The 12,667-nt window shown below is 39.1% G+C and overlaps 1 protein-coding gene across 3 annotated transcripts in view; it reads right to left on the reverse strand.

Moving 5' to 3' along the window:
* neto1l (neuropilin (NRP) and tolloid (TLL)-like 1, like) overlaps positions 1-12,667 on the reverse strand; it is a 264,930-nt gene that overhangs the window by 21,171 nt on the left and 231,092 nt on the right. For all 3 annotated transcript variants that reach the window (XM_061922057.1, XM_061922055.1, XM_061922056.1), the window contains exons 10-11: positions 10,342-10,455; positions 3,231-3,858 (exon numbers count right to left, since the gene is read on the reverse strand). In XM_061922057.1, coding sequence (XP_061778041.1) covers positions 3,231-3,858; positions 10,342-10,455 — 742 coding nt within the window. The remainder of the gene's footprint in view (positions 1-3,230; positions 3,859-10,341; positions 10,456-12,667) is intronic.

The raw sequence follows: 12,667 nt of genomic DNA on the forward strand, positions 1-12,667 counted from the left end.
GGAAACAATTAAGGGTTAAATAAACATTTACAGTACACAATCTTTCATGCCGGTGTACTGTTTATCTGCGGCTAATAGTCCTCAGTGGCGAATATATGTATAATATATATTTATTGTAAAATTTGGTGGGTTCGGTTTATATACAGGTGTTCTCTACAAAATACGGTAATTTGAACCTGTGTGTCACCGCGCACGCGCAGTCTGCATCTCCGTTATTTGCGGGACCACCCGGAGGGTCAGCTGACAGCGCGCTCGGGCACGCTATCGCTGAGCGCAGCACGCCCACGCAGCTACATGCCTGCACACCATCAGTCAATCTGCACACCTGTGACTTTTGAATGATTGGTTGATACTTTTATTAGTAGATTGCACAGTTCAGTTCATATTCCATACAATTGACCACTGAATGGTAACACCCCAATAAGTTTTTCAACTTGTTTAAGTCGGAGTCCACATTAATCAATTCATGGTAAAACCTGATGAGGGTGAGCTGAATAAAGGGACCAGTGGACCCAAGGATCGGCGCGGGAACTTAGTTTTTCCATGATGTACCGTAAGTGACTGCTTGATGCGCTATTTTTGTTTCCTCTCCGTGGCTTGACTTGTCCCTTGTCTTCTCCCGTGTCCCCGCAGTACCCTCCGCCACCTGCAAAGTGAGCTGTGCGTCTCACTTTTCCCCGGATCTCCGTCTTACTCTGACAGCCTCCTTCGTTTCTCGACTCCTCGCTCGCCCCCGGACAACGACTACTCACTCATGCCTTTCGACCCCGCTTCCGTCCCTGAACAATCCTGCCTGCCTCGCCCTTGTCTGACAGCACCGCGTCTCCAACACTTATGAAAAAAGGCTCCAATTAAATACTTACGCCATACACACTCTTGGGTTTTTGACACAAACCATTCTATAGTTTATACTCTATTGTTTGATTATTATCTCTATATATATATATATATATATATATATATATATATATATATATATATATATATATATATATATATATATATATATATATATATATATATATATATATATATATATTTATATATATATATATATATATATAGAGTGCATGAGTCCGCGGATAAACCGCGGGTCGATTCGGGCGGGTGGCGGTTGAACCATCCGTCAATATTTGATATGCATGGTTCTGTGATCGGTATCCTTTACCATTCAAAGTGCCATTTGAGACCCGTGTCACAAAGCGAAGAAGACAATAAGAGACGCTAGTATTCTCCTGAATGACTACCGGTTGTCACCCAGATAATATGTAATAGGGCGTGCTATGAAGCCATTAACTTTGTCGCTTACTACAACATTTGCGATCTGCTTGTCAGTCCAGCATCATGTTGTGTGTGGCTTCAGCAGACACTCGTACACGACTGGAAGGCATACTGGGTGACACAGAGTACACTAATGGTTGTGATATAAACAATTTTAACACTCTTAGTAATATGCGCCACGCTGTGAAGCCACACCAATTAAGAACGACAAACACATTTCGGGAGAACATCCTCACAGTAACACAACATAAACGCAACACGACAAATACCCATAATCCTTTGTATTCATTTTGCCGGACCAACAATCGGTTCGTACATGTTGTTGAAGGTGTCAAAGGCAATGGCTTCCCAGCACACCCATATTAATGTAATCAGGATGAACGCTATTGGATTGTCGCGGAACGTTAGCGGCTTCAATTGTCTTCATTACTCTGTGAAATAGGTTTAAATAGCTCTGTGAGTGGTAAAGGCGGACAACCTCAGATGTATTTTAGCGGGCGGTTGGCGGGCGGGTACGGTCCTGATAAAATGTTGGTTCGGGTGGACGGCGGGTGTATGACGACTTTGGTGATGCAGATGCGGATGATATTATTGCCTATCCGCGCATCTCTAGAGTGCATATATATAATAAATCATAGTACACTACTGCCTGTGTCCGTTTTGCCGTCACTCCCTTTAGTGAAAACAACACTGTGAGCTGTTGAGAAAGTTAGTTTTGGATTACAAAACATGTTCCTCACTTGTATAGTAGAAGGTTGTTGTCACAAATGGAAAAATTGGTCAACTTTGAGATTTAACTTTGGCCTATAGATGGACGAGAAAGACACAAAACATGAAAATACGCTAAATCGTGCCCACCTTTCTTTTTTTTTTTTACTTGCGTGCACTGACATGTTGCGGTTAATAGTATTCTATCTTTGTCGTTACTTATACTTTCTGAATAAATTATGTGATCATGTTCATCAGTCAACCCATTGGTGTTCATTTTCAATCTATCAAGATAAAAAAATAATATCAAAATCAAATTATAGGATGTTATTTATGTAGTTTGCTCATTTTTTTCAACTGGTCCAGTAACATCATGTGGTTTATTTTCTTTACATATGTAGCATAATCTACAAAGATACAAAGAATGGCTATTGTGACATCTAGTGGACACATTCAGAACAGCAGTTTCTTTCATTCAAAAAATTTCGACTCATTTTTATACTAAGCAAACTCAGCCCGCGGGCCGAATAAAACCTGTTTGCGGGCCTGATCCGGCCCTCGAGCCTTACGGCTTCTGTATCCTTCAATCTCCATCCATCCATTTTTCTACCGCTTATTCCCTTTCGGGGTCGCGGGGGCGCTGGCGCCTATCTCAGCTACAATCGGGCGGAAGGCAGGGTACACCCTGGACAAGTCGCCACCTCATCGCAGTCCTTCAATCTCATATTGTATTATTTTCATACAATATTTGTCATTTAAATGTTTGTTCTTCTTTTGAAAAGACATTTTACATGTTCAATTGACTTCCATGAGCAATGTTTATTTGGGATAAAACACGTGTTTCGAGTTATCTGCACCCGCCACCTATCTAATTGTAAGTTGAGGTACTGCAGTTTTGATGAGTTTATTTCGGGTAAGGCCCTATTTTGAAGAGCCGTTTCATGAGTTTGGGATGGAAAAAAGACCCTAAAAAAAGAAATGCACAGCCTCTTCGATTTCTACTTCCTGTATGTAAAAATGTGCAGGTGTCCCAATACTTCTGTTCATATCGTATATATTCAAAGATGAGCATGGAAGAGAACCGTTTTAAACGGTGGAAAGAGGTAGAGAAAACCAAAATAAATGTTTTTGAGAAGAGGAGCAGAGATGAAGGAAGAGCAAAGATGAAAGTAAAAAGTGAAAATTCCAGAGTAAAATGAGGCCTTCTGGTCTCCTGTCATCAGAAATCTATGGATACTGACCGCTGTACTGCCTTTTCGTGGCGTGAAAGCCGGTGGCTGGTGGTTGGAACTTCATCCATGTCGTCGTCCAGGTCGTAGCCGTTGTCCGCTCCCTCCTGCGAGTAGCTGTGCTTCATGACCAAGATGCTCCTGCGGTTCCCCGCTGAGGGTAGCAGGGGCCGCACGGACATTGGAGGCTGCGGGAGGTCCGCCAACAGGCTGGCCGCTGCGTCCCGCGTGCTCAGGTTGCCGCGGCTCCCTCGCCCGCTGAGCGACAGCTGGGATATGTGGGCCGAGCCCGGGTTGGAGGGAGAGCCACAGTGGTGGTCGTGGATGCAGCGTGAGGAGGCACGACGGAGGGTGTGGTAGTTCCCAAAGTCTTCCGCCAGGTCGACGAGGTCTGCTGAGGCGGCGGCGGCCGTGGTGGTGGCGCCGCGGAGAGTGCACAGCTCGTAGTGAGGCGGCTCAAAGACTTCCTGAAACATGGTGGGGTCAAAGTCCTCACGCCGCAGGATGTACTTTTTGCGAGGCTGCTTGATTTGGACGATGACGGAGATGATGAGGAGGAGGAGGACGATGCAACAGGTGACGCCGATGATGGTCCCGTTGGTGTTGTTCAGGTTGTCCAGGATGTTGGCTTTTCTCTTCTCTGCGCACGAGCACACACATGTTTTAGAACAACTCTTGTAAATGCTCTAGAAAGCACAGATCATCCTGAAAGACGCATTCCACCCTGGCACTGCCACATAGAACTGCTACCCTCGGGCAGACGCTATATCAGGGGTAGGGAACCTATGGCTCTAGAGCCAGATGTGGCTCTTTTGATGACTGCATCTGGCTCTAAGATAAATCTTAGCTTACATTGCTTAACACGGTGAGTAATGAATAATTCCGCTGGTAATCACAGTGTCAAAAATAACGTTCAAAATATAAAACATTCTCATGCATTTCAGTCCATCCATCTGGTTTCTACCGCACCTGTTCAAAAAGTCGCATTAATGGTAGTATTTTATTTATTGTTAGTTAGCTTGAGAATAACAATGTTATTAAAAAGAATAACAGACCTATTATACTCTAAAAATGTTGGTCTTACTTAAACATGCACACATTTAGTTGTATTCAGTCTTAAAATAAATATTATATGGCTCTCACAGAAATACTTTTTAAAATATTTGGCTTGTATGGCTCTCTCAGCCAAAAAGGTTACCGACCCCTGCGCTATAGGGTGCTAAAAGCTGGCACAAATAGACTAAAAAACAGCTTTTACCCAAAAGCCATGGTAGCATTAAACAGGCACTGAGTGAGCACAATATGTCCATCATGTCCTCATGTCCTCATCATGTTTTTAATTTGTTTTTATTTTTTCGGTCTATAATGTGCAATAATGTTATATGTATGTGTGTATATATATTCATATGTATGCTTATATGCATCTGTGTGGATATATATACATATGTATAGATACATTTCTATCTTTTTTTACTATTTATATTACCATATTGTACATGCACCTTAGGGGATCTGCTCCAATTTTGTTGTTCTTTGAACCTGTTCACTGCAATAATGACAATAAAACTCTATTCTATTCTATTCTATTCTAATCAACACCGCTATTCAGTCTCGAACTAGCGCAGCTGTGGCTGTAGACAACCTCCTGATACCATTTTTTTATTAACTCCACAAGATGCATTTGAAGATAATTAGTGGTTATTCTACCTCACATGTGCTTTAAAAATTTGGTTTGTATCGTATTTTTCAGAGTGTAAGTCGCATTGGAATATAAGTCGCATTTTTTGGGGGAAATTTATTAGATAAAACCCAACAGCAACAATATACATTTGAAAGGCAATTTAAAATAAATAAAGAATATTGAACAACAGGTTGAATAAGTGTACGTTATATGACGCATAAATAACCAACTGAGAAGGTGCCGGGTATGTTAACGTAACATACTATGGTAAGAGTCATTCAAATAACTATAACATATAGAACATCCTATACGTTTACCAAACAATCTGTCACTCCTAATCGCTAAATGTAGTCTCTTATGTGAATGAGCTAAATAATATTATTTGATATTTTACGATAATGTGTTAATAATTTCACACATAAGTCGCTCCTGAGAATAAGTCGCACCCCCGGCCGGCCAAACTATGAAAAAAACTGCGAATCATAGTTTGAAAAATACGGTATGTGTGTTTTACAAACAAACTTTGCTTCTTCCCACACCTTTTCAGGGATGTTAAATTGTGCAAACTTGTTAAAACATATTCAAAACCCTCATAACATGAATGAACTCATGAGCAATTGTGAGAATGCGATATTTTTAAGTTTTCTTTTTTAATTCATAGTCATGTTAAAGCAGTTAGAATTTACCTGTTTAGTGTGTCTTCTCGTTATCTCTGCGCCTTTATCTTCTGGCCGCTAGTAAACTCTGTGTTTCACCTTGAATGCGCTGGAATGTCTATTGGGAGTATAATGTACTCCCTTTTTGTGGAGAAAGCCTTATCTGTTTAGAACAAAAAGCTGTATTTCTTCTGGGTGGAAGGTAGGCCTGGGCGATATATCGATATACACGATTTATCGCGGGGTTGCCTATGTGCGAAATAGAAAATTACTATATCGTTATATTGGAGTCTACGTTCTCACGCAGTTGCTTTTAGCTGCGGGCATTACACTAGAGGCTCTTCTCGCGCTTTCCTGTCTCTCCTTCTCACAGACAGAAAGCGCACCTTCTTACATACGTCACATACTGTCACGTCATACGTCACATACGTATACGCCCTCGCGGAGCAGAGAGGTAGCAGCATGGGTAACGTTAGCTGTGATGCTAGCAGAGCTGTGCGAGTGGTAATACGAGAGAAAGAAGGTGCGAATGAAGGAATAATTATTTCCCAAGAAAAACAGCAGTGGGTCCATCGTCTGGCGGTGGTTTGGCTTCAAGTGGGAATATTTCGAACAGACAACCGTAATAAGTCAAGCATGCGGCACAAGCGTTGCTATAAAAAGTAGCATTACTGCAAATATGTAGCAGCATTTGAAAAGTCACCTGCTAGAGAATAAAGAGTGCAAACTCTGCATGTCAACATCTCCGTTCGGTGTCACACACCCACGCCATCAAAATGCCGAGGCAAACATTTCCACATCAACACCGTATGAAAAAAAATTGAATTTAATAACGTCCGTAGTAACCTACCACATAGCGAAGGACAAACACTATTTGATTTCCTATTATGCGGCTCATTTCCACTTAAAATGTCTCTGACAATCTTGCACTTTCTGTTTTGGAAATGACATGAATGTTTGTGCCACTGCTTAATAACTGTTTAATAAATACACTTTTGGTCAAATGACTTAGTTGTGGTTTCCTTCGCTGCATGAAACTTTAAAAGTCACATATATTAATGCAGTATGAAGAAGAAAGTGTTAATGTAGACACATAGAATCATTATACTGCTGTGATTATATGTATCAAGTGTTCATTCAAGGCCAAGGCAAAATATCAAGATATATATGGTGTATCGCGATATGGCCTAAACATATTGAGATATCAAAAAAAGGCCATATCGCCCAGCCCTAGTGTAAGGGCTGTTTTAGCGCTAAATAAGCTGAGTCTTTAAGTTTGAGTTTAGACCGCTTCTTGATGCTGCTATTATTGCATTGGAAGGGCTGGTTTCCTAAAGCTTTAGTAAAACTTGGCCAAGTACCGTATTTTTCTGACTATAAGTCGCAGTTTTTTTCATAGTTTGGCCGGGGGTGCGACTTATACTCAGGAGCGACTTATGTGTGAAATTATTAACACATTAGCATAAAATATCAAATAATATTATTTAGCTCATTCACGTAAGAGACTAGACTTATAAGATTTCATGGGAGTTAGCGATTAGGAGTGACAGATTGTTTGGTAAATGTATAGCATGTTCTATATGTTATAGTTATTTGAATGACTCTTACCATAATATGTTACGTTAACATACCAGGCACCTTCTCAGTTGGTTATTTATGCATCATATAACGTACACTTATTCAGCCTGTTGTTGACTATTCTTTATTTATTCTAAATTGCTTTTCAAATGTCTATTCTTGGTGTCGGGTTTTATCAAATAAATGTACCCCAAAAGTGCGACTTATACTCCGGTCCGACTTATATATGTTTTTTCCTTCTTTATTATGCATTTTTGGCAGGTGCGACTTATACTCCGGAGCGACTTATACTCCGAAAAATACGGTACTATTCTGTCTCGGTGGTCCTTCTTTCTCAACATATACCGTATGTCATCCCAAAGAACTTGAGATTGACCAGTGTGTTTTATTCCCTGAGAGGAAGACTGGTCGCACGTAACACAATATAAAACCATCATAACTTGAACAAATCAGTGATATGCCGACTTTGCAGTTTGCTCTTTGCTTGCACTGTGGGACGTCACTTTACGGACACGTCAATGTACAAACGTTTCGATTTCCGAACCAAAGGCCAAATAAGATTATGCTTTGTTGTACGAACCTTGGCTTAGTGGACAAATGTTTCATCCATCCATGTTGTGCCCGGCAGCACATACAATGAGGGCAGCAGATTGATCTCCGGTGCTTATTCAGTCAGCAGGGCTGTACTACTGTACTAAATGCTACTTTGTGTGCTTTTAAGTATTTTTTTTAGCCTTTTGACAACATTTCTATAGTTTTGCTCACTTAATTATGAATCCAAAAGAGCAATGGACAAGCAAATTGTGATTTGAAACATTCAGGAAGTATCCACAGCCACCCCCTTCTGCTCTATGTCAAAGAAATACCTAATAAGGTAAAGTGTGTTTTATTTTTTCGTCATTATTTTTGTAGGGTGTTAAATGATTTCAACAGTGAGTGCGTCACAGAGCTTGTGATGGTGTGTGTGTGTGTGTGTGTGTGTGTGTGTGTGTGTGTGTGTCCTAAAGTTGCTGCAAATGAGGACAGTTCAATTAGTCATTGTTGGTTTGGCTTTATTGTTAAATATAAAGTTAATCCATCACTCCCTTGTTATGTTTGTTTGATATACAGTACAGTAAAGAACTTTATAGTGTGTTTAAATTGTGCATATTTTACCAGAATATTCAAGGCTGGAATCCATTATTATTGTTTACATGGTTTCATATGAAGAAAGTTAAATGGGTTGTAATTGTATAGCATTTTTCTACCTTCAAGGTACTCAAAGCGCTTTGACACTGTTTCCACATTCAACCAACACATTTAGATGAACTGCACCAATTTTGTCAAGAGGAGTGGTCAAAAATTCAACCAGAAGCTTGCCAGAAGCTTGTGGATGGCTATCAAAAGCGCCTTATTGCAGTGAAACTTGCCAAGGGACGTGACCAAATATTAACATTGCTGTATGTATACTTTTGACCCTGCAGATTTTGTCAAATTTTCATAATAAATTCACAAAAGAAGCAAACTTCATGGATGTTTTTTGTGACCAACAAGTATGTGCTCCAATCACTCTATCACAAAAAACAAGAGTTGTAGAAATGATTGGAAACTCAAGACTGCCATGACATTATGTTCTCTACACGTGGATATAAACTTTTGATCGCAACTGTATATATATGTACACACAAAACCCAGAATCAGTGAAGTTGGCACGTTGTATAAATGGTAAATAAAAACTGAATACAATGTCATCAAAAGGTTCAGAGAATCTGGAGAAATCCCGGGTAGCCAAAAACCAACCCTGAATGCCTGTGACTTTCGATCCCTCAGGCTGTACTGCATCAAAACCCGACATCAAAGTGTGTCAATCACCACATGGAATCAGGAACACTTAAAAAACACTGTCAGTAACCTCAGTTCATCGCTATATCTTTAACTGCAAGTTAATATCTGCACTTTATTGCTTTTTTTTTTATCCTGCACTACGAAGAGCTAATGCAACAAAATTTCGTTCTTATTTGTACTGTAATGTTCAAATTTGAATGACAAAAAAGGAATATAAGTCTAAGTCTAATAGGCAAAGCAAAAGCCGTTTATCAACAACACCCAGAAATGCTGTCGGCTTCGCTGGGCCCGAGCTCATCTAAGATGGACTGATGCAAAGTGGAAAGGTGTTCTATGGTCTGAGGAGTCCACATTTCAAAGTGTTTTTGGAAACTTTGGACGTTGTGTCCTCCAGACCAAAGAGGAAAAGAACCATCCGGACTGATATACGCGCAAAGTTGAAAAGCCAGCATGTGTGATGTTATGGGGGTGTATTAGTGACCAAGGCATGGGTAACTTACACATCTGTGAAGGCACCATTAAGGCTGAAAGGTACAAACAGGTTTTGGAGCAACATACGTCGCCATCAAAGCAACGTCTTTTTCATGGACACCCCTGCTTATTTCAGCAACTTAAACAACGTGCCAACTTCACTGTTTTTTGTGTATTGTAAATATATATATATATATATATATATATATATATATATATATATATATATATATATATATATATATAGGTTTGTATATTTATTGTACATTATGTAACAACTGATAAAGTGAATTTTATTTTTTATTCGTAATCATTGAGGGCGACCTAGCTGTCAAAATAAAGAGTTTCGTGGTGTACATATGTATGTGTATATATATATATATATATACACATATATATGACCTATCATATGTATATATATATATATATATATATATATACACACACATACATATATACATATAAATACATATATATACTATATATACATACATATATACACATTTATATATATATACATACCCTCGATTTGCTGGCACGGCTGCTCTACCAAATGACCCACACCATTGTTATATAGTGTACGAGGAATTGATTGGTATTGATTGAGCCATCATGGTACTCTTGTTTAATTGGTCGGTTTAAATTGGCCAATCATGACACCCTGTATCCACAATAGGTCAAAGTGTGCAACAGACATATAAGGTATGGTATGGTTTAATTATTTAAAATATGCTTAAGGAGTTATATTTAGGCACATCACTTGATTACAGTTGCACAATTCAACAAGTCCGAAAAAAAGAGCAGGAACAACACAAATGTTGCATATCCAGCCACCATTTTGCTATTGTTTTGTTGTCAACATTTCAGATGAGTAATTATGTACAATTCCAACACACTTGAATCAACAACTCACCTTTACACTGATTTTCATCCCATGGGTACACACAGTTCTGCATGCCGTTGCACACCAGTGTGTTGTTTATGCACATGTTACTGTGGCAGAAGAAGGCATCTGGATCACATGGAGCTGGAATCACAACAAAGGCACACTGAGCTGAGACACACTTGTTTCACATTGAAAGTCACGAGATTAAAAAAATGTCCCAAAAACAAACAAATGACACTATTAACAGCAGACAATCTGTAAGCTGCTTAAAAATGTACAAATCAGTGGAAAATAAGTATTTTAGACTCCCCCCCCCAAAAAATCCCATCTGTTTATGTGATTAATTAGTGTTGCACACTTCAACACCGAAATTAAACCTTTTGATTTAGAAATATCGCACTGTCTCACATCTCATACAAAAAAACCTTCTCACCCCCGTCTAAGCGTGGCCTTGCCACCACCGTCATCATAAGACCGCCATCCCACGTCTCCGCCCTGTCAATGATGTCAGCACAAGGGCAGAGCAACCCATCAGGAAGACATGGTCGTAAAATCAGCGCGCTAATGTTGCGGCCGACATCATCATAAAGTGGCATAACATAAAGTCAAGGTGCCCTTGCTCTGGATCCTTTTGTTACAATTTAAAGGAAGTAAAAGAGAACATTCTAAATCTTCTTCCCTGCTATGAAGTTTCAGTAAAATAATAAATTTTCTGCTGAAAATGCATATTCGTTTAATGTAAAAATAGCTGTGTTGCCATTGAACGATGAGTGTTTATCAGTGTGAGCTGCTAGGAACCAGCAGAGGGGGCCAAGCCTCTTTGCTTGATGCCAGCTCAGTAAAGAGACCAGAATGTGATCCTTTCTGATCTGCTGCAAAATTAATATCAAGACCTAATAAAAGTGCCCTTTTGCCCACACATAAACTTGTCCCAGTCGATGCTGGAGGCATAAATTACCAGCTAAATGAGTGGCTGATGAGAATAATAATGCAGAGGGCGAGTGATACCGGGCAAACAGTATCAAGTTGATTTGATTAAATGTTTAATGACTATCAATATACCTATAATGTATCTAATGACTCTAATCCAAATACAATGAGTGGAGCACCATTTAATTTATTGTTTATGATAATGCTGTTATTTCTGATGATTATTGCACAAGCCATAATCTATGTACTGTAACTTCCAGACTATAAACCGCTACTGTTTTCCTACTCTTTGAACCCTGCGGGCTTATAAAACGGTGCGGCTATATTATGGGATTTTCTTCACTAACAGCCATAATGCAAATAGTTTTCATAAAACACAAGCAGAAACATTGAAAAGGTGTGTTATTGTTTGTGCTATGACACCATCTTTGGACGAGTTTGCAAACTGCAGGTGCTGAAAGATAAACATATACAGTATTTCCTTCTGTTTATTGATTTTAACCAGAAGTGCAAGTATGACAAATAAAGCTGCTTGAATCCTTGAAGTACTGCTCCATCTTCTAGTCGTTCATATGGTTTCTACTCGTAAGGATTAATCCTTCATCACAACGTTTGTAAGTTTTACACTTTTACTAAAACTTTCGATGATATTGTAATGTAGTCAAATTAGCGTCGTTAGCATGTGACTTTCTCTTTGGAGATGAATAAATTATCTATCCATCCATCTATCTATCTATCTATCTATCTATCTATCTATCTATCTATCTATCTATCTATCTATCTATCTATCTATCTATCTATCTATCTATCTATCATAAATTCACCAAAACGTCACCATGGAATTTTTGAGTCGGTTTATCTAATTGGGGAGCTAGCTTTCACAGCTGGCGGGTTTATTAGGATGACTTCTGTTTTGTTTGATCAGCCGTTTTACTGCTGTATTACAGGCACGGGTTGGAAACAATTAAGGTATTTAAAATTACCATTAACAGAATATTTCTGTGTAAATAACTAATTTCACAAGGTATATATCTGGGGCTCATACTCTGGTCGGCTACTAGACGGAAACACTTTTTCTTCTAAGATTTAGTTGGTCCAGCTTATATGTCGGTGAGCTCTGGAGTCCGGAAATGCAGTAATTTAGACATAACGCTGTAAAAAAAAAAAAAAGTCAGTAGATTTACGGTAAACAGCTTGCAGCTCAAATGCCAAAAGTTTGCTGTAAAAATAAAAGTAGCACCGTTTTTTCATTGCATATTATTACACTGTAAAAAATCAATGTCTGTAGATTTTATGGTAAAAAAAGAACTGTCAGCTCAGATGCCAGAATGTTTGCATAAAAATTCAAGTGGTTTAGTTTTTAAATTTACAGTAATGAACTGTAAAATGGCCTCATATTTTACAGTAAAAAAAAACCTGACAG

Source organism: Nerophis ophidion, linkage group LG15 (genome assembly GCF_033978795.1).
Source record: "Nerophis ophidion isolate RoL-2023_Sa linkage group LG15, RoL_Noph_v1.0, whole genome shotgun sequence".
Lineage (NCBI taxonomy): Eukaryota > Metazoa > Chordata > Actinopteri > Syngnathiformes > Syngnathidae > Nerophis > Nerophis ophidion.